Raw genomic sequence first — 22,941 nt, forward strand, 5'->3', positions numbered from 1 at the left:
TAAACATCCATATATATATATATATATTATATAATTCAGTTTTAACATTGTCTATTTTCTCTACATATAATGCAGAGAGGTAACAAATTTCAAAACTTAGATGGGTATAGGGAAAACAGGAAAAAAGAACTTTATCTTCCCCACAAAGATACAGAAAAACAAGGACATTTCCTTTTCAAACCCAAATGAGCTCAGTTAAATAAGGAATTAAAACTGTATAGAATGGCTTCAAGTGAGCTTGTGATATGTTAACAGTGCTAAGCACGGGGGAAGAAAACCTTTGTCTACAATCACACATTCCCATTTTCATCTTAGAGGCCAGAAAATACTATGTGCCATATAAGTCCATGTCAATTTAAGTGAATTCTGTTGCCTCTCTACTCTCCATAGTTACATAAGCATCTGATAAGCATCATGTTGCAAGAGTTGTGCCTACAAATTCCCCTCCCCCATGATGTCTTACAGCTGATGAAACCGAGTAATTAGAAACATACCTTGTTTTATGCAGGTCTGGGCAAGACTAAATAGCTCAGGTGATCTCTCCTCTAACAACTGCTGGTGAATATTCACACATCTTAGAGTCCACCAAGACAAGGTCTGAAAGAAAATACAGATACTTCAAGTTAATAACAAGTACAGATCCTTTTTGGAAAAAATAATAAAAAAAAAAATAAATACGCTAAGTGGCTTTAAAATAAGATTTTGTAATCTATTTGATTCCAATTTCTAAAAAAGTATAAAACCATCCAAAATAGCTGTTTATATAAAAAGTGAGCAGTAACCTAGCAGAGAGAAGAACATATTCAAGCAGCTCTACAGTGCTCTTAGAGTTTGATGGGCTTTTCCTCTGTTAATTTCTCTAGCTGCTCTTTGAACCCTGCAAATCTTTACAACCACAATCTGGCATGAAACTCTGAGAAAACAAGATAAAAGAAGTACTTCTGTGTGCTTATTTTGGAGTAGCCACTTGCTACTTGGATTTCACTCCTCCTAATTCTTGTAACAGAAAAAGAAGAGAAAAAAAAAGCTGTTTCCTACTTATCTTTTGGTGTCACATTCATGATTTTAATAGACAGCCATGATCTCACTCTTCAGTAATATCTCCAAGCCCAATCATCTGGTGTTGCCCTTCTATGCATTTTTCCCAGTTCTGTTTAACCTTTTTTTATTTCTTCAAGAGTGGGTAAAAAGGAGACCGGGAGGTAGAAAGAAGAGGGCCAGAACTGCTCATGAGAACACCTTGCAATCACAACTGAAAGTATTAATGCTTGTACATGGAATTTCAGACGGGTAAATACCTTACTGATCTAAGTAATCATTCTATAGCAGAGCTGAATCACAGTTGACATACCTGATTTTAGAAAGCTGGGTACACAAAAGGTCCACAGCATATCTTACCCCTCTCTAGCTGCACCAGGTAGAAATTGATGCAGAGACTGACACTAGGCCTAGTAGATATAGAAATAGAACATATGTTTAGACTCAGTGTATTGCCAAATAAAAGACTCAGGAATTTGTTAGAAGGTTAACAACTGTCTCCATAAGTTGATTTACGTAGACAAGCCAAGGACATAAAATGCATGGAAAAGCTAACCGATAATATAATATTCTCTTCTCAAAATTATACTTAAGATTATAATCTCTGAACATAGGGCATACCTCTACGCAGGCTCTAATGATTTCTAGTTATTCTGCTACTGTTAGCACGCCAATCATTTTCTATGAAACAGGTGTTTGATTGCTTCTGAGAGGCACCTATCTTCTGAACTTTTTATACAGGTATGCTTACATCAGACTGACCCAAGGGCTGTACATTATTCAAGCATAAATATCTAAACCAATCACATGTAGTTAACTGTAACGTTCCTAGAAAGGAACTATCAAAAAGAATAATAGCATCTATTTCAAAAAGCAATGAAAGATGACTTTTGATATCAAGCTGAACAGAGTAAAAGCATACAAACAACAGACTTTGTGAAGAAGGTGAAATCCCAACATTTCACCACTTACTTAGAAATCAAAAGGCAATTCAAATAAGAAATTTCAAATTACTTCAGTTTAGCTTTATATAATGAGGTATTCATCTTCCCACACAACCAAGTATCCAGCTTAATGATGCAATTTCCTGAGGCCTGATGCTTGCCACTCAGAAATGTTAGAATCAGAGAGAACCTATTTATAAAGTTTCAGGTAATTTAGCTGAGCTCTGTGCAATATTCTATCAGCAATGTTAGTTTTTTGGGAGGCAAGTTAAGAATTTTTGGATGGTTTTTAAGCATTTCATCTTCCTGTTTTAAATAAAACAGGACTTTATTAATGCTTTAGATAATATATTTCGGAGTATTTTACCCTATTTTAAATTTATTTGCACTAATCTTAAACAAGCAAAAATATTAAGAGACTTCCTTTGAATCAAGCTGAAACAAGAGAAAAAGAACGGCAAGCTTTAATTGCTACATTGACCTGTTGATGAAAGTAGTTTTTACCAGTTGTTGCCTTTGAACTACTATCCAAACTTGATGTAGCCACAAATATTGGAACCTCCACTGGGAGAAGGCGGCCCCCCATTATGTCAGTCTGAGGGGAGGCAGCAAGGGAACTCCCTATACCAGGTACATTCACTGCCTCCCTAACTGACCCAATTGCTGAAATTCCACAGCACTCATCTGTGAATAACAGGGAAAATGATGGAAGAACTTGGCTTCCAGAAATGCACTACAGCCAACATCTCCCACACAGTTTAATTCATCACTCATACAAAGACCCAGCTGGGAATGGATGTTGTCAGCCAAGCATAAAGAGGGACCATGTGGCATTTTGATCTCCAGCCAAATTCTGTTCAACTGGAATGCAATAAGGAGAAGTTGCTGCTGTTAAAAGTCCCCCAGCTCCAGAGAGTCCTGCTACCAACCAGCCTGCTCCTGAACTACAAAGGAGGTAGTGACAAAAACCCTCTCAAGAGGAGGTTAATTATATCTTCTTGTTTTTAATGTAACAAGCACAACAGCCTTCCACATGGACACCTGCAGAAGAGGTAGAGGACAATGACAAAAAAAGAGAGGACTTCCTTGGCATCTAGAACTCATGGCTTACAATTCATACAGTAATGGTTAACAGTATCCCAAAGCTTGTTAAAAAGGACATAATATATGTATGCTGCATTATAAGGCATATTCCCCCCACCCCCCCTAACTAATGTCACAAAATACGTGACTTAAAAAAGTTGCTTCCTATTAAATTTTCTAATTTTTCCAGGAAATGAAAGCATCTTTCTTCTCTTTTAGGGAAAACAGTGAGAAAATAGCTTATCTTTAAGAAAAAAAGATACTTGTGTTTAATTATAATCACTTCGTCTGAACTGTTTCTTAGAGGGAAAAACCTCAGAGCTACAGAAAATGAAATGGAAGTTATACAGATTCAGTGAGGTATGAAGAAAAGAATGAGAGAACCAATGAATGAGTAGCTGGCAGTCATAATCATTAGTCGCATTTCTTACCTGAAGAGATGCAAGTTTGTGTCTTAAATTCACAAGGATTATCCTGGCTATAAGCAGCAAAATAGGATGAGAAGTCAAGGTATAGACTGATTCACCATCTAGAACCAGCATCTTCAGAATAGCTGCATGCAGCATTTTTGGCTGAAAGAAGAATAAAAAAAAAAAAAAAATATTACAAGTTTCATGAAACCTAGGTAAGTTTATAAACAAATCATGTAATATAGAATTAGGAAAAATAACTATTCATGTATTTAAGGAAAAAGTCTGCTCAAAACAATAAAATAATAATTAAAAAATCACTGTCTCTTGGAGTCTCAACGTTTTACCAAGTCATGGTGAATTCTGCCTTGTTTCTTGCTGTCCTGGTACACCATACCAACATGATCTGAAAGACTGATTTTCTCCCACCTGAAATGCATATGTCCAGTTAACACTATCCCCAAACACATTCCAGTAATATAATCCTTCCCATGATCTAAGGAGAAAAGCTTCTGGTAAATCCATGCCATTCAATTTGTAATCACAGAAATAAAATAATTTGTTAATTACATTAATCCTACAGCACTCAAATATACTAGATATTCCTCCAGTGATGTCAATGTGTGTTATCTTCCTCTTTCCCCAGAGGGAGCTTCTTGCTGGAGTTGCATCAGGGCAGCAATATTAGAGCCATTCTTCCGTTTGTCCAATAAAAACCTCCCTCTGCTTTGGATGCTTTCCTGTATGGCACTCCCTACAGTAATTCTTTTACTTAATGGGCTCCAGGTAGCTCTCCAGGGAATTTGTCTCTCAGTGGTGACTGTCATCTGACAGTCACCTATTCTTCTCTCCCTTTTAATGCAATGAAAGCATTCAAGCACTTTATCTTCAGATTCAGGGAGATGTCAGTTCAGTTTATTCCTGGTTCTCATATGGCAGGTTTCCTTTGCAAACTAAAAAAAGTAGGGCTTTTGTTTTCAGTTGGTATGAAAGGGGCAAAAAAAGGAAAGGAAGGGAAAAAGAAGAGAAGGTTAAATGACAGCTTGCATTGAAGTCACTTGCCTGAGAAAGATTCTTATTCAGTCTACACAACCAGGACAGAAATTATTTGAATCACATTTAAGCTTTTAAAACTACACAAATAAGGTAATTTCTAAGTTATTTGAAACTCTTTTCAATACCTTTACCAACAGGTTACATTAAAGACAAAAGTTGTTAAGCTACATTGTTACCCTAGTTCATTTTTTAATGACTGAGTAATCTTCAGGCTTTTTTTTCTCCGATTTGCTTAGGTTTCTTAATTATTTATCTTACATTAACACTGAAAATACTTTTACTTTATAGACAATGACTTGGGACTTTAAATTATTTACTCAAAGTGGAATTCTTGCATGACATCACTGCAGTCATTTCAAAAAAACAGAATTTACAATAGTCTGACAAACCACTTGAGAATAAAGGAAAGAAACTGCCAACTGGAAGTATACCAGATCCCTCCTACCTCTAGTGATTCAGAAAAGAACAGCCTTACCAACGTCTCTTCTCCGATTTTGAGAAAGTCATCAATCGGTACTTCTAAAGATTCATTTTTAAAATACACACACACACATATATAATAAGACACAATATAATTTTCAGTTTACCTTAGAACTTTTTTTTTATCTGCTTGTATTGGTTTTGTTTGGCAAGGTTTTGGTAGCGGGGGGGGGGGGGGGGGGGGGGGGCGGGTTACAGGGGTGGCTTCTGTAAGAAGCTGCTGGAAGCTTCCCCTGTGTTCGAGAGAGAGCGAGCCCATACTAGCCGGCTCTAAGACGGACCCGCCGCTGGCCAAGGCCGAGCCAATCAGTGATAGTGGTAACGCCTCTGTGATAACATTTTTAAGAAGGAAAAAAAGTTGGGACGGGGAGAAACTGCGGCCGGAGTGAGGAGTGAGAACATGTAAGAGAAACAAGCCTGCGGACACCAAGGTCAGTGAAGAAGGAGGGGGAGGAGATGCTCCAGGCGCCGGAGCGGAGATTCCCCTGCAGCCCGTGGTGAAGACCCTGGTGAGGCAGGCTGTCCCCCTGCAGTCCAGGGAGGTCCACGGTGGAGCAGATCTCCACCTGTAGCCCGTGGAGGACCCCACGCCGGAGCAGGTGGGTTCCCGAAGGAGGCTGTGACCCCGTGGGAACCCCGCGCTGGAGCAGGCTCCTGGCAGGACCTGCGGATCTGTGGAGAGAGGAGCCCACGGAGCAGGTTTTCTGGCAGGACTTGTGACTCCGTGGGGGACCCACGCTGGAGCAGTGTGCTCCTGAAGGACTGCACACCGTGGAATGGACCCATGCTGGAGCAGTTCATGAAGAACTGCAGCCCGTGGGAATGGCCCACGTTGGAGGAGTTCGTGGAGGACTGTCTTCCGTGGGTGGGACCCCACGCTGGAGCAGGGGAAGAGTGTGATCAGCCCTCGTCCTGAGGAGGTGAAGCGGCAGAAAATAACATGTGATGACCATAAACCCCATCCCTGTCCCCCTGTGCCGCTGGGGGGGTTTGGTGGTGAAATCTGGGAGGGTAGTTGTGCCCGGGAAGAAGGGAGGGGTGGTGGGAAGGTGTTCTGAGATTTCGTTTTATTTCTCATTACCTTGCTCTGGTTAATTTGTAATAAATTGAGTTCATTTTCCCAAACTGAGTCTGTTTTGCCCGTGACAGTAATAGTGAATGATCTCTCCTGTCCTTATCTCGACCCGCAAGCCTTCTGTTATATTTTCTCTCCCCTATCCAGTTGAGGATGGGGGAGTGATAGAACGGCTTTGGTGGGCACCTGGTGTTTAGCCAGGGTCAACCCATCACACTGCTCCTTTTTGGTTCTTTCTATAATCAAAGTAGACTGCACTTAAAATACTCAGTGGGAAAGCAAAGAAGCCACAAGCTTTGTTACAGAACCATTTTTTAAGCCAGCCTTGCTATGCTACAGTAATCTATGCTTGTTTAAGCACTGTAGCAACCAATTAATCTCAAATTCACATTTCAAATCCTTTCACTGGAGAGCTCAGTCCAGCTAATGTAACATTACAAGGAATGTAATGAAGGAGGGAGAAGGGAGACATGTCACAGCCTTGGCAATAAACCAACACGTCTCAGAGCCAAAGAACTGCTGTCTTGTATTTTAACAACTCTACATTCTCTTCCATGATGCAAATCCTATACAGGAAAGCAGACATCCTTTTCTTTTAGCTGAGAAAGCCTAAACCAACATTCATTCTTCTAAATTCCGCTCTAAGACTGCATTATCAGTGCAGAATTCTAACAATCTACTACCCTAAGGTAGTCTTTAAGATGAGAGAACAGCTACATATAGAAAAGGTAGACATTTAAGCTTTTACAGCTTCAAGGGCTGAGAAATTAGGAAGCAAGTCCACAAAAATCCCTAAAACGTTAGCTAAGAGTAAAATGAAATTTTGAGTTTGCCTTCCTGTATTTAAACACTTAAATAGCAAAGTGTTGATCCTATCTCATACAGCTCAAGAATTTCACATATCTCAAAATGTCCACAACCCAAGACCTGCTAACACAATGTTCTCGACCTAGTAAACCTGGGTTAAAGGGTTGAGTCTTTCCATTCTGCACCAGACTGGCCATCAAAACGTGTAATTCTTTTATTCAGAAATAATTTTCTTAAAGCACAAAAACATATACTATGCGATTACTTTAAGAACATATGCTGAGAAATCTCTGAGGTAATCATCCAGTTTCTGTTGGACCGGCAGGTGGTTTGACCACTTCTGAACTAAACACAGACAAATGAAGCTCAATTCACTCTAAATACATATTTTTTTAATTTCTGAAACACAGCTGGTTATGTATTCAACTTCCAAACAGCAACTTAATGGCTACTGTTAAGTAGCGACTACTAAAGCCCTAAATCAACTGCAAGCTGGACAGTACTCTTGGCTATTTTGGTTTTTATAGTATTTCAAAAGTATTTCCCAGCACCTCTGTTACTACCTGAGCAATGATCATGACAATCAGAAAAAAAACTTCTGCCATCCACATTCAATAGCTCTGACAATAGAGAGTATGAAAATTTTAGTTTAGAGGCTTCATATTCTTTTCTTGCTAACAATCATGATTAGAGACAAAGTGAGCATTTGGTATGCTTTTACTTTTGTATAAAGGACTGCTCTGAACTGGCCTTCCTAATGTTTCATCAGCTCCTTCTCAGACTTGGGGATCCTTCCCCTAAATCTTAAAAAGGTAAGTGCAGACATACGCAGAGGTAAAAAAAGCCAGACTAAAGGCTTGGGAAGAATTAATGAAAAAAAAGGAGGGGGGAGGGGGGGGGCAAAGATAAACAAAGTATCAAATAAGGAATCTGCATGTTGCTACTAAGCCTTATATAGTGGGCTTCTTAGATTTTAAACAGTACAAAGACTACTGCACAACAATTTGTCATTTGGCAAAGCTAGGGTGATGTATCTTGAAAATAACAGAGAATGTACTGAGGTTACCAGCCAAAGATTTGGGTCCTTTGGAACAGAATTCACTCTTTACACTTCAGGGAATGTAAAAATTGGTTTTGTTTGTAACTGCTTCTCCAACTTTCTGCAAAGGAGATAATATTACAGTGGAGGCTGTCTCTAGTTTCATGATCCAAACCAGCAACAGGTAACCCATGCAGAGCTGAGTTGCAGGCTGAAGATAATAAAGATGAGCTAGCATAAGAAGTCTTCCCTGAGAGTGCTACATGTAGAAGTACTTGGTTATGAATTCTCTTGTCCATACTCCCTAAGACGGTAACTTTGCCCCATTTTTAAGGGAGTATTTTCCAACTGGCTGCATTAAGAATCTCTCTTCTTTTCTATACTGATAGCAAGGGAATGCAGGGCAAGACTGTAGGCTGCTTTAGCAGATTATCTCTAGTTACAGGCTCTGCCTCCACATTCAGCCTTCATCATCCATCCTTATATTCCCCACAAGAGGGAGAAATCTGCAAAATCTTCAAAGCCTGTATCTTGCTGGTCACTAGTATTCAAAGAGCACATCAGTCAGCCTAAAATTCAATTCCTCCTTTCTGGATAGTTTATGCTAATGAAAGCCAAGCATCTAGGTCTTGAAAAAAGAGGAATTTCCAACAGATTTAATTAACAAGGCTAAGGAACCATACTGGATTTTAGACAGTAGTACTACATAGTACATTGGTGTTTTTCATATGAATTATGAACACTGCTACTGGTATCAATAAAAGTGTGATAATGTTTCAGTCTCTTCCAGAAAAGGGATCAAATAATGCAAAAAAGAAGCAGTAAAACGAGTATAAGGAAAAAGAATTATTCAAATGCATTCCAAAACTCATTGTTTGGAATCAGCCTGGAAGTTACAAAAAGGCCAGCAGGAGCTGTTGATATATGTATTTGGAGGATTCCTACCAGTTATTTACATGTCTTATCAATTAACACATGGGGATCTTCTTCCAGATGAAGCCTCTCACTGTTACCAATGTCCTACTTGTGATTATGAAATCAGACAACACACAATTAAAGCAGCTTGTCCGCACAACATTCTTACAGTCATTGGTGGTCTTAATTAGTTCTACTGCACAGTTTTGTCCAGTTCATGTACTGAAAATACTAAACTCAATTGTATGAGCTAACACTCAAACTCTGAAATTTAAAGCAGGATAAACATGCTCCAAGTTCAACAGTTTTGTACCTTTTATTCCCTTACATGCAGAGAGACAGTGACAGTTCTTTAAGACACAAAGAGCCTATTACTATATCCCACTTATAATAAGCACTTAGCTCATTAAAAATGTTTTAGTCTAATCCCATCAAGTTCAAAGCCAGAACTGCTAATCCATTTTAACTGAAATCCAGTATTTTTAAATCTTCCTTTAACACAATTCGCTTATTAAAAAATTCAAGATAGTATCAGTCAGACTATCTCACTGGTGTGGTAAAGTCTCAAAGTTATTTTAGAAAACTGAAAGACATCGAATAACCTAAACACTAGCTGGTTTTCAGTTTAGAAATTACGGAACTACTTTTATTTGTGGACTCAAAAGACAAAAGCACAGACCAGTTCTGCAGGACATATAAAGAAAACCTAATGGAGTACACGAACGCAACTGTAATTTACAGAGAAGGCTGGAATCAATTTGAGGGGTGGGAAATAATGTACACATACTCATGAATATTGTTCATGGAAGACATCCAAGAGGCCCCCACCAGCAACTCATCTAAAAGAAGCTATTTTATTTTGTTCTTCATTGTAATTAATTATAGTCTCTTGCAGTCTTAACGAACTCATAAGAAATTAATGATGCATTCAGAAGCTATGTGGGAGCAGAAATGAAACTATGCCACTAACCCAGAAGTGAAACTTTCAAAGGATAGAAATGGCAGCAGCTACATAGCCTGAAAGCAAAAAGTTAAGATTAATCCAATAAAGAATTCTGAAAATAAGAATAAGAGTTCTGAAAATATTCCCAAAAGAAATGAGACATTGTAAGGCTGAAAGTTAGTGTTATTACTTAGAGCAGGCTAGAAGAGACATGAAGACATAATTTTTTAACCTTGACATGGGAAAAGATCATTTTAATCTGAAAACCCAAAAAAAGGAAGGTCTATTTAAAAAGGAATTTTATCAGTCTTGATGACAGAATATGGAAGATTACAAAAGATGGAGAAAATTAGAGCTATATTTTTAACTCTCTTTTTCTGAATATCTGTGTATGCAAGAGGGAAAAGCTGGATTAATAGAAGCACAAAAATATCAGTTTATCGAGATGTTCATTTTTACAGAGTGCTCATATTTTACAGAATCCTTGGAAAGAAAAGTAAGTACATAAAGATAATTCAAAACATACAAAAGCTTTTGAATTAAGATGTTTAATAAAGAAGAGAATTGGATATTATATTTTAGCATGCAAATGTTTATATTTAAATGTTTAATGCTCTTGGAAAAAAAACACTAACATACCAGAAGAAGATAATATAGATAGCAGTAATATAACAAAAGTAATATAAAAAAAGGTAAGCTGCTTCTGCCTGAATGCATAAATAGCTAAACCTTGCAGCAATATCAAAGTCTGATGCAGTACTCATTAGAAATCAAGTATGCTCAAGTCTGTTTTCTTTTATAATCTCTTGCCAATTTAGTTTCTGGAATGCCGCCTCTGCGTAAGCAAATATCTTTCAGTGCATTACATTCACAGACACAGTAGGAACATAACAGAAACTAAACAGGAGACATGTATTCCCATATTCAACAGGCAATTAATATCTCATTCTGTCATTAAGACAGAAAATAAATGGGATGGTAAGTAGAAATTATGAACATTGTGTTTTACAGGTCTGTGAACTCTGTCAGTGACAGCAATTCTATGACTATCATCCTGGGCTGCAGTCTCTGTGTTAGACTGCAGCCTGTGCATATACACTAACATAGAATATTAGAGTTCTACAGTAAACAGAACCCACAGATTATAAGATATATATTGTAAGGTATATAATACTATAACTTTAAAGTTTATAAACAGATTATAAGGAGAATGGAAGAAATTAGTTTGTAATTCTTTTTTTTATTATATATAAAGGCATATTGAACTCATTTTCCCTGCAGAAATAGCATACTTTAAAATTTCTGCTAATTTCACATCCTAGAAGGTTTAATACACTTGGTCTCCACTGTTACTTATTTAGTCATCAGAAGACAAGATCTGAATTTCTACTATCAAAAATCAAGCCAAAAATAAGCCCATATACACACTATGCCAGCTCTAAAAGATGAACCAAACTGACAAACATCTATTTACAAAAAGGGGAGAGATACAGTATCTGAATTGGCTGTTGAGAAATACAACCTTGCAAACAAACCTAGGGAGAAATCTGCAAAATCTTCAAAGCCTGTATCTTGCTGGTCACTAGTATTCAAACAGCACATCAGTCAGCCTAAATTTACGAATTATGGAATTCTTGCAAAAATATGCCACAACAACGCAACACAGATCCAATGGTCTTATGTGAAACTTTTCACATACTCAAGACTTCCCCTCATTCTACAGTTCACAATGTTTACATTGCTCATGGTCCATATCTTATTCACAGTGAAATACTAAATTCAAAGTTGTGTAGATTTAGCATTAGCAGAGACTAGTGATATGTCCTTCCCTGACACACTGTAGTAATGAGTATTTTACCATAGCTTTAAATCCAAGAGAAAAATTAATGCTCAAGAAACAGTGCTGAACCACACATGCAGGAAAGTCATGAGATCACATGTGGTACTGCCTTGAGAAACAATATATGCATCTGACAAATGAAGTTATGGTGTTGATTAGTTATTTACATAAGATGCCAAAGCAAATAAAATTGACTCCTCAGTTTCACCTCCTCTTCCAAAAGCTCTATTTGAGTTAGCATTTTTGTACTAATACTACTACAATTCACTTGGCATCATCCATGAGACCAATAGGAATACTGAGCACCCAAATCTACTGTTCTCTTAGTACCTGCCAGATATTCTGCTATTTGCAAGACACGCAGCCTCTACCTTACCTTAAGTAGTGAAAATTTCTAAGCCATTTATAAGTATCTTTCTTTGATCCAGCTAAGAACTCATCCCAAAATAAATAAAAAGTGTATTGACTGCAAATGGCCTTCGAGTAAATGTTCCCATAAAATAAACATATGTATCCCATCCAAACCCAGCATCTCCAGCAGGAAATCTCTGAAGCAGAAAAAGAGTAGCTACTTTTAGGACACTTTCAGGGTACTTTTAGCTTATAAAACTGATACAGCTGAAAATGCTTGCAATAGCAGCCAGTAGGATCAACGATCAAGGCAATTCATTCTAGCACTGTGCCTTCTCTGACACACCTATGAGTTGTGGTTATTTGTGAAAAGCAGTGACACTAAAAGGACAGCTTATTAAAATCCAAGTATACCTCACAGAATTTCTGTAACAATGCAGGTGGCAAAAAGTCCTGAAGCTTTAACTGAACAGGAGGCCCAGTCCAATTGCTTTGAACGAAGAGCTGCAAACTACCCACACCAAGTAGAAACATCAGTCTCTGCCTGCAATATAGATAAGAAAAGCAATTAGCAACATCTTACATTTTTAATTAAGGTTACAAGATCTGATTAATTCTTGTACTAATTCAAAACCCTCAGTCTTTAAAAAAAAAATAAATAATCACTCTTGTTAGGAAAATACAATGAAGGTAATATTCAAGAACGCACTTGGGGAACTAAAAGGCTTGGAAATATGTTTATAATAGTTGTAATTAATGACAAACATTTTGGAAGCAGAGTTAGTTCATATGTTTTAAAATTTAAGGCTGTATCTAACTATCAGAGATCAGAAGGAGATTAGATAGGATGCAGATTATCCCATATTTGCTTATTGCACGATTGTTATATTTTCTTAAGATACACCTAATCCTCAGCATTTTCAGAGAAAATATATTGCAATAGTATATGTTCCAAAACAGCATATATATTTTTGTTTTGACATAGCTGTTTATTTTCACTCCCTCTGATAATAAAACAACTAAATGAAATCAAAAAAGTTCAAAACTATCACCTCCAAGTCAGTTTATATAATTTGGCAGCAAATGTTATCTGATTCAATCATGCTTTTTAATTTAAATCATAATATTTTATTTAAAGAGGGATTTCTGAGAGTTTGTTTCATTCGTGAAACTAAGTATGGAAAAAATGTCCTTATTTATAAGACTAAGCTCATCTAACATCATTATGATATTATTTCTCTATATACCTACAGTAACAAATAAGCTATGTGGTCTGCAGAAAGCAGGGCACAATCACTCAGAATTTAACAGTCGATTTAACATGTGTAAACTTTCAGGAGATTTATACAAACTTCTGTTTTGTTGTACAGTTCCTTAATGACTTCAAACCTTATTGTGTTATAATGAGTCGTGTGCCAACAAGGGCCCTGTGACATATATTAAAATGCCTCCTTCCTGCAAAAAGCTAACATCTTAATTGTGCTGGTTTGATTTGAAAATTGGTATGTTAAGGAGCACAACTGAACTAGAAAAACCTAGACTTCCCCCCCTCAGTAAAAAAGGGACTTATAGATGCAAGAGTCCTCCGAATGGAAACAAAAGGATAAAGTGTCATACAACCCCTAAAAAACTAAGTCAAATAGAAAAGCCACACACAAACAAGCAGCTGGTGGACGAGAATGTGACAAAAGATGCAGAACAATGAGAAAGCAGAGGTGGGGAACGCTTGATTAAAAAAAATAAAAAATTAAAATGAACAGAGCCTTCAGGAGAGTTAGAGAACAAAGACTAGTATAAAGAGTTCTTGTTGAACAAGACAACATTTACTAGCTATCATTATTCAGCCACTAGCTACCAGGAAATATTATTTGAATACATATCTAAGATTACCATTAAACTTTCAAATAACTCAAGAACACAAAGCACTAACAATTACTGTACACTAAGTTATTACCATTACGCACAAAACAACCACATAGACATATTTTCTAATTATTCTCCCATGATAAATTAGCTTCAAAGCTTCTGAAAGGAGAAGATAAGATACAGAATAATCAACCATCTCTGCACTGTGATTTGACAGATGCACTTCAGTATTTTGAAGACTCATTTTCATTGTTTTATCATTTAACTATTATTTCAACTAAAAATTATTTATTTATTTTTAACATTGCCGACATCTATCTATCAGGCAGGCAAACTCGCTTGAAGTTGTAACACAGTTATATCCATGCAGAAGGCCTCTGGAAGAACTGATAACCAATTCTATTACTCTGGCTAGGATACTGTCTTTCCACTGGCTAATTTGTCATCACCAGTTGATTTTTCTTTCCCCGTTTTCACATCCATGACCAACTTCCAGTCTCCTTATCTCTCATTCTGTATCAGAAAGTTAATTCCAACCTCTAATCCCTGCAAATGCTAGCCTCCCCTGCCTATCTCTATTTTTTTTTTCCAAGAAAAAATTTCATTCTATCTCTCCGACTGCCATTCATGCTTACAATGCAGACCTGCAAATGCTCACCTTACAAAGACTGCCTGAAAACCGCTCTTCTGTGCTGCCTGAAAAGCAAGAGAGACTGCTGCTAGTATTCCACTTACTATGGTGACTGACAGAGTTTAATTTATTTCTTACATTTCCTTAGACATATGTCTGTATCCATCCATGTTGTTCTTCCTTTCTCTACGTGAATGTGGGTTTTGCTGCCCCCCCCTTTTTTTTTAACACTGTTTACACCAAGTACAGTAGGATTGTGATCCATGATGTAAAATCAGACGCTTGCATACAGTCCACTGTAATATTCATACTGCTATACCTAATGTCGCTCAAATTCAAATTAAAGACTAATAGAGTGTTTCTATTGGAAAAAATAATGTATTTGCATATAATGCTAGAATTTACAAAAAAAATACGAGAGTGAGAAAATACTCAATAGCCAGGCTATGTTTAACATTGTGACTAGGTTACAGGTTTGGGGAGTGTTTCTTTTCTTTTTAGTGAAGCCAGAAATTACAGAAGACAAGTCAAAGCAAAATTAGACACTGAATAGTATATGAATTGAAAAAAATAACATCACAGCAAGCTGCAGAAACAGCAAGAATTTCTTCATTTTTGTTTTTCAATATATAAAGCAAACCAGTTAACTAACCATCAGATGCCCCAAGGGAAATACCAAAAATACCATTCAGCGTTCAAGTTGGGAAATCATAACAAGCTTTATTGTAAGGATTTGTTTTGGAAAGTTTGGCATTCATTTATGCGTTGAGTAAGGTAAAAGTAGTAAATACACAGTCACTATAAACAAGTGTTAGTGCTCATTTCCTTGTTCCTTTAAGTTTTGGAATCAAATATAAGAGACCTTCAAGCTCTTTTGAAACAAGCTCTCCAAAAATATTCTTTTTGTTGTGTCCTGCACACTATTTCCTTCCAGTCTTCAGAATCAAACTGTATGTCAGGCAATGAATGCACCTCCTTCACACGGAGCTCAGGAAAAAATAAAAAGTAATTCCCCCTCTACATAGTTAACACATATACTATTGCTTCATGCTCTACAATTTGCTGATTCAAAATACAGCTATGAAGCTATGTTTTCTGTGGAAAATAACTGTTAACCATTGCAGTGAGCAGCAACAGCAAGAAAAAAGTGGAAAAAAAAAAAATCACCTATTCAGTAAGTTTATTGTAAGGAATGCTTTGAGACTTCATTTTTAAGCCTTAGGGTTACAAGTGCCATAGTGAAAAAATGTCTGGGGCAGGGAAAGGAGGGAAGCAGTTAAAATCATAGAAAAAGTTGCAGCAAATTTTAAAATACTGTTAAATGTTTTCCTTACAGAACCATGGATTTGAAAATGGAAAAAGTTACAGGCTATGTCCAAAGAAATTACAATCTAGATCCAAATTTTGAGCTGTTTTGCCCTCAAGCTGCTTAGTTTTAGCTTCAGCAAAAGACCTCCTTAAGAGTTCTTTTAACACTATCATAAAACCATACTTTGTACTGTGTTTAAATTGTGCTAAAACAATAAGATTAACATTATCCAACTTTCTGTTTCTGATTGAATTCAACTCCCATCGAGGTTTTTTTTAATCTCCAGAATTACAACTTTCAGTTCAGGAAAAGAAAAGCATATATTTGAACTTATCTCATCTCTAAAAGTCACAAGAAAACCAGTGCCTCACCAAATTTTCTGAGCTAGAACTTAGAGGTTTGTTGCGCTTCCTTTGAATCACTCAGCAGAAAGAGAAAATTACATTTTACCTATTAAAAAAAATAAACAAAAACTTTTTCACCATAGGCAATGGAAGGTCAGAGTGCAAAAGTTGCATAAATTCCTTCCCTAAGGCAGTCACAGGGCTTAGGGCCTGCAGGTAGGAAAAATAACCATGTAACACATTTTAACCTAGAAAGTCATTGAAGACAAACATGGTACAGATGTAAGCGCTATAAGCAGTGCCTACCTAAAATAGGCAATGATCTGTCTTTCAGTAGAAGTTTTTCTATCAAGAGAAAGTCACAACTTACTTTCTTCAGCACTAAGATAATTCAAAGCCTCTTATATTATTACTAATGGAGCTTGAAAAATTCACTTGACTGCTAGAAACAAAAAGTGTTCCTGGAAGACACTGATACACTTCGAAGACTACACACTTTCATTTTGAACAAAACTTGAGGCTGTAATTTTAGGCTGAAAACCCTCTGTCTGCTTCTGAAAGGCTAAATATTGCAGATCTGCTTCCATATCTTCTGGCAAGGGGGCTTCTAATGCCTACAGTTGCAAAGGAAACAAGAAAAACCTCAAAGACCAAAGAGCTGGAGTATGACCACCTTGAGGAACAAATTGGTTTGCTATCTGCAGTAGGGGAGCAGCAGTAGAGTCCTGTAAATGGCATATAGGCCAATAAAAGCTTACAGGAGGAGCAGGAGAAGACGACACACGACCATGACAGAACACATATAAAGTATTACTGAGTGCATGATATAGATTATGATTAACTCTAAGAAGCTGAATGGTTCATGAAGGCAGCAACGTAAATTTCAAGCAGCAACATGTACTTCAAGAAATTATTAAGATCAGGATTGGGTCTCTTTGAAGTCCTGATCAATCTTTCTTTCCTTGTCACATTATTCAGAAAAAACTACTGCCAGACAACAGAATCTAGCAATACTGAAAAATTCTTCTAGACTCCAGCTAATATTTACCAGCAACAGCACAACAAAGAAAGAAAAAAAAAAAAAAGGAAAAAAACCAACTAGAGACAAAATGCACAGGAACAACCTCTGAACATTCCAACTCAGAAAACAGGAGCGCATTGTATTGTCTACCACACTAGAAGATAAGCTTTTGACACACTAAGATCACTAACAAATCTCAGCTCAATATTTTAGAGGTGCCAACTACTTGTTTCTCTCTGATATTTTAGCAAAACCTCTTGGGTTTATATCTGTCATACCAAAACACAAGCACTTGTACTCAGCCACACTTATTGGCAATACATTCCCTTCCTCTTACTTTCTTTTTACCTTTATCTTCTCTTATATTTTGCTCTTCTTTCAGCAAAACTTTTTCCCACCTTCACCTTTTATAATAAACAAATATATGCACACACACACACATATATACATATAGTTTTCTGCTTCTACTATCCCTAGGAGGCTAGATTTAGTCTGTTTATTATTTATGTAGCAAACTGTAAACACTAAAGTCAGACTCATTAACAGCAAGCATTAGCATATACGGTAGAATTATAGAGAATCCATCAGAGAAAGTCTTGTGAAGAAATCGATGAATAGCATCCATGAGTAATACCTTACTCATTTTACATTAAGAAGAGTAGAACAACCTTACTATGACTCAGACTTAGAAATATAGGCATTGCTCGGACAGTAACGTTACATGATACTTCAAGTAGTCACCCAAATGCAATGCAACGTTTCAGAGACAAAACTTAAATTGTTTGATGATAACATGGCAACATGAATTTACATTTATTGGCTTCTTTATATGAGCAGCTTCAGAGGTAATCACTGTAAATAAAGCTAGTGTTTTCAACAAACCTTCATATCACAATACTATCCAGTGAAAGAAACAATGATAATGAATAGATGCCCCAAGGGAGTAGGGGGAACAACCCAAGAAATCTGTTTTCTGTTTTTCTGTCAGAACAAGAATTTTGGAGGCCCTATGTCACATATAAAATCTAAAAAAATGCCTTTTGTAAAAATCAAGCATGGCCTCTATTAATCTTCCCCACAATAAATAATAATTTCTACCTTTCCATGTTATCAACCTCTGCACAACAGTCCAGGAATGCTAGAATCTGTTTCTCCAAGTAACTGTCAATGTTCTCCTCTGTCACAGAAGATGCACTGAAAACATTCTGGATGGCTGAATTTGAAAATATTGCCTTGTATCTCCCATCATAAATCAACTGCAGTAATGAACCACTTTCTGAAAAAAAAAAAGAAAACAGAAATCAGTGTCAATTTTGAAACAACTTTGTCTTACAAGACCTATTCAAACCAAGACAAGGTTCCCTTTCAAGGAATGAATCTTCATTTACATTGCAGGAAAAGTGCAGTCGCATTGAAACTAAAGAACAGCAGTAGCAGGCGTCACTTTATTCAGAATAAATTTTACAGAACTTGTATTAATGTTACAGTGAAACACAAACTGCCAGATGAATGTAAAACAAAAACTTGCACTGAAATTTCAGGGGAAATACATGGATGGCCTTTCAAACATGTACTATACAGTTATTGAAGATGACTTCAATTATCACTAGAGGGTTTTCTTCCTCCAAAACATTTTATATGAGTGTGTTACAGTAAAATCCTATAGATAAGACAAGTCCTCATTTCGGTTGGGACAGAGTTAATTTTCTTCCTAGTAGCTGGTATGGTGTTATGTTTTGGGTTCAGTATAAGAAGAATGTTGATAACACACTAATGTTTTCAGTTATTGCCAAATAACTTTTATACTAAGTCAAGAATTTTTCAGCTTCTCATGCCCAGCCAGCAAGATGGCTGGAGGGGCACAAGAAGTTGGGAGAGGACACAGCCAGGGCATCTGACCCAAACTGGCCAAAGGAATATTCCATACCATGTGACATCATGTCTAGTATATAAACTGAGGGCAGTTGGCCTGGGAGGGATCGCTGCTCGGGGACTAACTGGGCATCGGTCAGTGAGTGGTGAGAAATTGCATTGTGCATCACTTCTTTTGTATATTCCAATCCTATTATTATTACTATTGTAATTTTATTATTGTTATTATTATCATTTTTAGTTTCTTCCTTTCTGTTCTATTAAACTGTTCTTATCTCAACCCATGAGTTTTACTACTTTCCCCCCCCCCCCCAATTCTCTCCCCCATCCCACTGGGTGGGGGGGTCAGTGAGTGAGTGGCTGCCTGGTGCTTAGTTGCTGGCTAGGGTTAAACGATGACAGACAATAATTTCACAGACTAGAGAACCCTTTTAGGGGAAACGCAACAAGTAAAAATGGTTCAATATTTGTAAAGTTCAGTGAATAAATTCTCACGTAAAACTGCAGAAACTACTCAGTCCTTCCTTTAAATGCTTAGAATATTCACAAAGAATGGGCAATATGATTTCTTTCTTTATAAAAGAATTATTTTTCTATTATAAGTTTACTATCTCAATGAGAAGTCTGTATATGGAGTCAGATTCTTAGGAGTAACTACTAAGGTGGATTTAGATGCATGAATCTTTCTCCCCTGAAGCCTTTCAAGACAAACAGAAGTCATGAAATTCTACACATTTAATTCCTACGAAGCTTCAAACCCATCAAGTTCTTGACCCAGGCTACAACTTTGTTCACAGAAAGTATCTTCCCTTCTTTCTTCAGATATGCTACAGTGCAATAAATCCAGCAGCTGTTAGAACAACTTCACCATGTTAAAACCTTCTATTCTTGAGCAACATCAGTATCTGCCTACACTAGAGCTGTGGCTACAACTCATGTAGATGTACTAACTAGTTTTAAACTAGCTGCTGCAGGTGCTGGTAATGATGCAGCTGAGGAAATGCAGAGATCTGCATAGAATAGGTGCCTTAATATTAATCTGTGATTCCAGCTGGGGACCGCAGCTCCCATGCACTCAGTGTTACCATAGCTACACTAATATTAGTACCTGAGCTAGCCAATTTAACAATAGCACAGGTACAGATACACACAAGCAGCAGCTGTGCAAGGAAGCAAACCAAATACCAACCCCAAGCTCATCCAGCTAAAACAAGTATTCTAAATTTCAGACATATGGGAAGACCAAGAGCAGAACCAACTTCAATAGCAGCGATGGATGATTTGGTAGGCATGGGTGATACAGAGACATTCATTCTAATCTCTCTGGACCAGGCTGTTGATCGTAATTTACTTTTGTTCTTTACAGCAATGATCAACTGAATGCTATAAGAGATCATTTGTGCTAGATGATTTAAACACTTTAAGCTGTACCTGGAAGGGTATATGCAAAAGAATAGTAATGGTTCTGCAGCCCTGCTGATGTCATACTCTCTCAGACAACAGAAATAACAAGAAACTTTCTCCAGTTTATGCTTTGAGGAGACTTTCTTTCACCAAATGACAACTTCTTTATATTGGATTCTAGTTGCCCCGACAGGTGATGCTGTAGTTTGTAGAATAACTATTGGCTGTGAGGACACTAACGAAGAATATTGAGATTTTCTCTTTCCAGTAACACTGTAACATAACTTTAAGTACATAAAATCTGCTTTGGATTCTGTGTTTAGCTTCTTATAAGACACCATACAAATTCAAGGTCACAGTTTTTAGTTTCAGCATCATCATTCAGAAGGGTCCACGTAAGTGACAACTAGGAATCTTCATCAACCCCACCATTTTCTATCTCTACCGCAAGATACCTTTCTTCAGTCTTCCCTACATCTTATAGCAGCACACTGCTTAAAAAAACAAACCAAAACTGAAAAAACCCCGACAAACAAAAAACCAACCACACACCATAAACAGCATACACAACTCTCAGTGAAAAGATAAGACAGATCTGACATCTGTCAGTCACGTCACCGAACATTCCTGGACAGTGCAATGATTAAGGTTAAATAAGGAGTAATATAAGGAAATAGAGCTGAGTAGCTCTGTACAGATCTTTTCCAAAATTCATTAAGTGCTTGGGTAGGGATAAATGAGTCTTTCAATATCCTACAACCTCTAAATGTTTTAAACAGTATGGCACATGCATATGACTTGAGCACAACTGCATTTCTAGCCTGTCTGAAAAATGGAAATGCCTTTTCATGACAAATGTTACATTTTAAAAGTCGCTGCCTTCCCTTGCAGGAAAGCTAGGTCAGTAGCAACCTAATCAAGTCCCCTCAAGAGACTGCTTTCCATCGTTCCCTCAAGTAACTGTGACTAAATGACTAGTAAAATACAGAACAGGCAGCTCATGCCAGACTTTTTCTCCCCACGTCTTGCAACAAGAGCGACTTTCCTATCACTGCCAAATTCAAGCAAACAGGTAGTCTTTCACTCGCGGGTCATGAGGCAGTCGAAGGAAGCACCATGATTAAAAGCCGCCAGAGTGCCGACATGAAGCGGGCGGCGGGGCGCCTGCCGGCCACCGTGCGCAGGGCAGGGACTGCTTCAGCCGCGGCCTCTCCACCTGAAGCCCTGTGGGACGGGCAGGCAGCGGCCCAGAAACTCTAAGGAGAGCCCTGTCGGCCGCACCTCTCGCCTCAGCCCTACCCTGCCGGCAGTGCCGCTCGCCCTCCTCCAGGCTGACGAGCCCAACGGCCTCCCCTGCCCTGCGGCGCCGGCAAGAGCCCGCCGGCGCCCGGCAAGGGGCAGAAAAGGCGGGAGCACACGACCGCCCCCGGAGCGGGCGCGGCTGAAGGGAGGCACCAGCCGCGATCCCGGCTCGGCCTGGGGCCGGCGGAGACATTGGTGGTGCCGGCTACCCACAGAACGGCCGCGCACAACAGCTGGGCGCCTTCCCCCCGCCGGGCCGGGACCTCCCTCACCTGCCGACGCGACTTCGCCCTGCTTCCACTCCAGGGACTCCGCCGCGCCGAGGAAGCCCCTCAGCAGGGAGCGCTCCAGGGCCAGCATGGTCCCGCCGCCCCCGCTCCACTCCCCACCGCTGCCGCCTCGCTCGCCCGCGGCTCGCAACCCCTGCGCTGACAGGCGCTGCCGGCGTCCCCTCAACCCATGTGCAGGAACCTGCCGCAGGGAGCCGCCATGACACTGTCGCCGGGCACGCCGGGAGGCCGCGCAGGCGCTCCTGTCAGCGCGGAGGGGATGGGAGGAGGCGCGTGCGCACTGCAGGGAGGGGAGGGGCGGTAGAGCAGGCGTGAGGGAGCGCGCGCCAGGCGCAGCCGGTGGTCGTGTGCTTCAGCACGAGCCCCACGTGCGCGGGGCGGGGGGAAGCCCTCCGCCCTGCCCCCGCCGGGTGCCGCGCAGGGCCATTGCCGGCAGCGGCGGTGGAGGGAGGGGAGGTGTTTGCCTTCCCCCGCGGGAGCTGACGCTGACCCCGAAGCAATAGCTCGTGAGGCGAGCGTGGGTAGACATAGACGGGCGTACGTGTACCTATGTATATGGCGTCTGCTTATGCGTTTCTCTGTGGAGAACCTCCTGTGAGATCCCCGGGGAGAGCGGCAGGTGCCCGCTGAGGCGCCTAGCCCTCAGGGCGAGCCAGGCCGGGTCGCGGCGGGGGCGGGCTCCCTATTGCCCTGGGTATGGCGCCAGGAGCACCTCGGCCAGCTAATTGGGAGGGAGCTTCCGTATGTCTGTCCGTACGAGCTCTGTTCTACTTCCAGGTGATGTGTTCGTCACGTTTTCTCTCAGGCGACGTTTGCAGAGAGTCGGGAATTTAGAACATGTAAAACCAATTTTTCAGCTGCATAGGTGAAAAAGTGGTAGCGTATCAGACTTAAAGTGGTTAAGAGAGGAAACATTAAGCA

The 22,941-nt window shown here is 39.1% G+C and overlaps 1 protein-coding gene across 1 annotated transcript in view; it reads right to left on the minus strand.

Annotated features, from left to right (window-relative positions):
* TTC27 (tetratricopeptide repeat domain 27) overlaps nt 1–22,238 on the minus strand; it is a 157,442-nt gene extending 135,204 nt beyond the window's left edge. The window contains exons 1-5 of the mRNA XM_049830890.1: nt 22,003–22,238; nt 18,251–18,428; nt 12,396–12,525; nt 3,497–3,637; nt 495–597 (exon numbers count right to left, since the gene is read on the minus strand). Of these exons, the coding sequence (XP_049686847.1) occupies nt 495–597; nt 3,497–3,637; nt 12,396–12,525; nt 18,251–18,428; nt 22,003–22,090 (640 nt within the window). The 5' untranslated portion in view covers nt 22,091–22,238. The remainder of the gene's footprint in view (nt 1–494; nt 598–3,496; nt 3,638–12,395; nt 12,526–18,250; nt 18,429–22,002) is intronic.
* Nucleotides 22,239–22,941: the final 703 nt, after the last annotated feature.

Source organism: Accipiter gentilis, chromosome 28, assembly GCF_929443795.1.
Source record: "Accipiter gentilis chromosome 28, bAccGen1.1, whole genome shotgun sequence".
Classification (NCBI taxonomy): Eukaryota; Metazoa; Chordata; class Aves; order Accipitriformes; family Accipitridae; genus Astur; species Astur gentilis.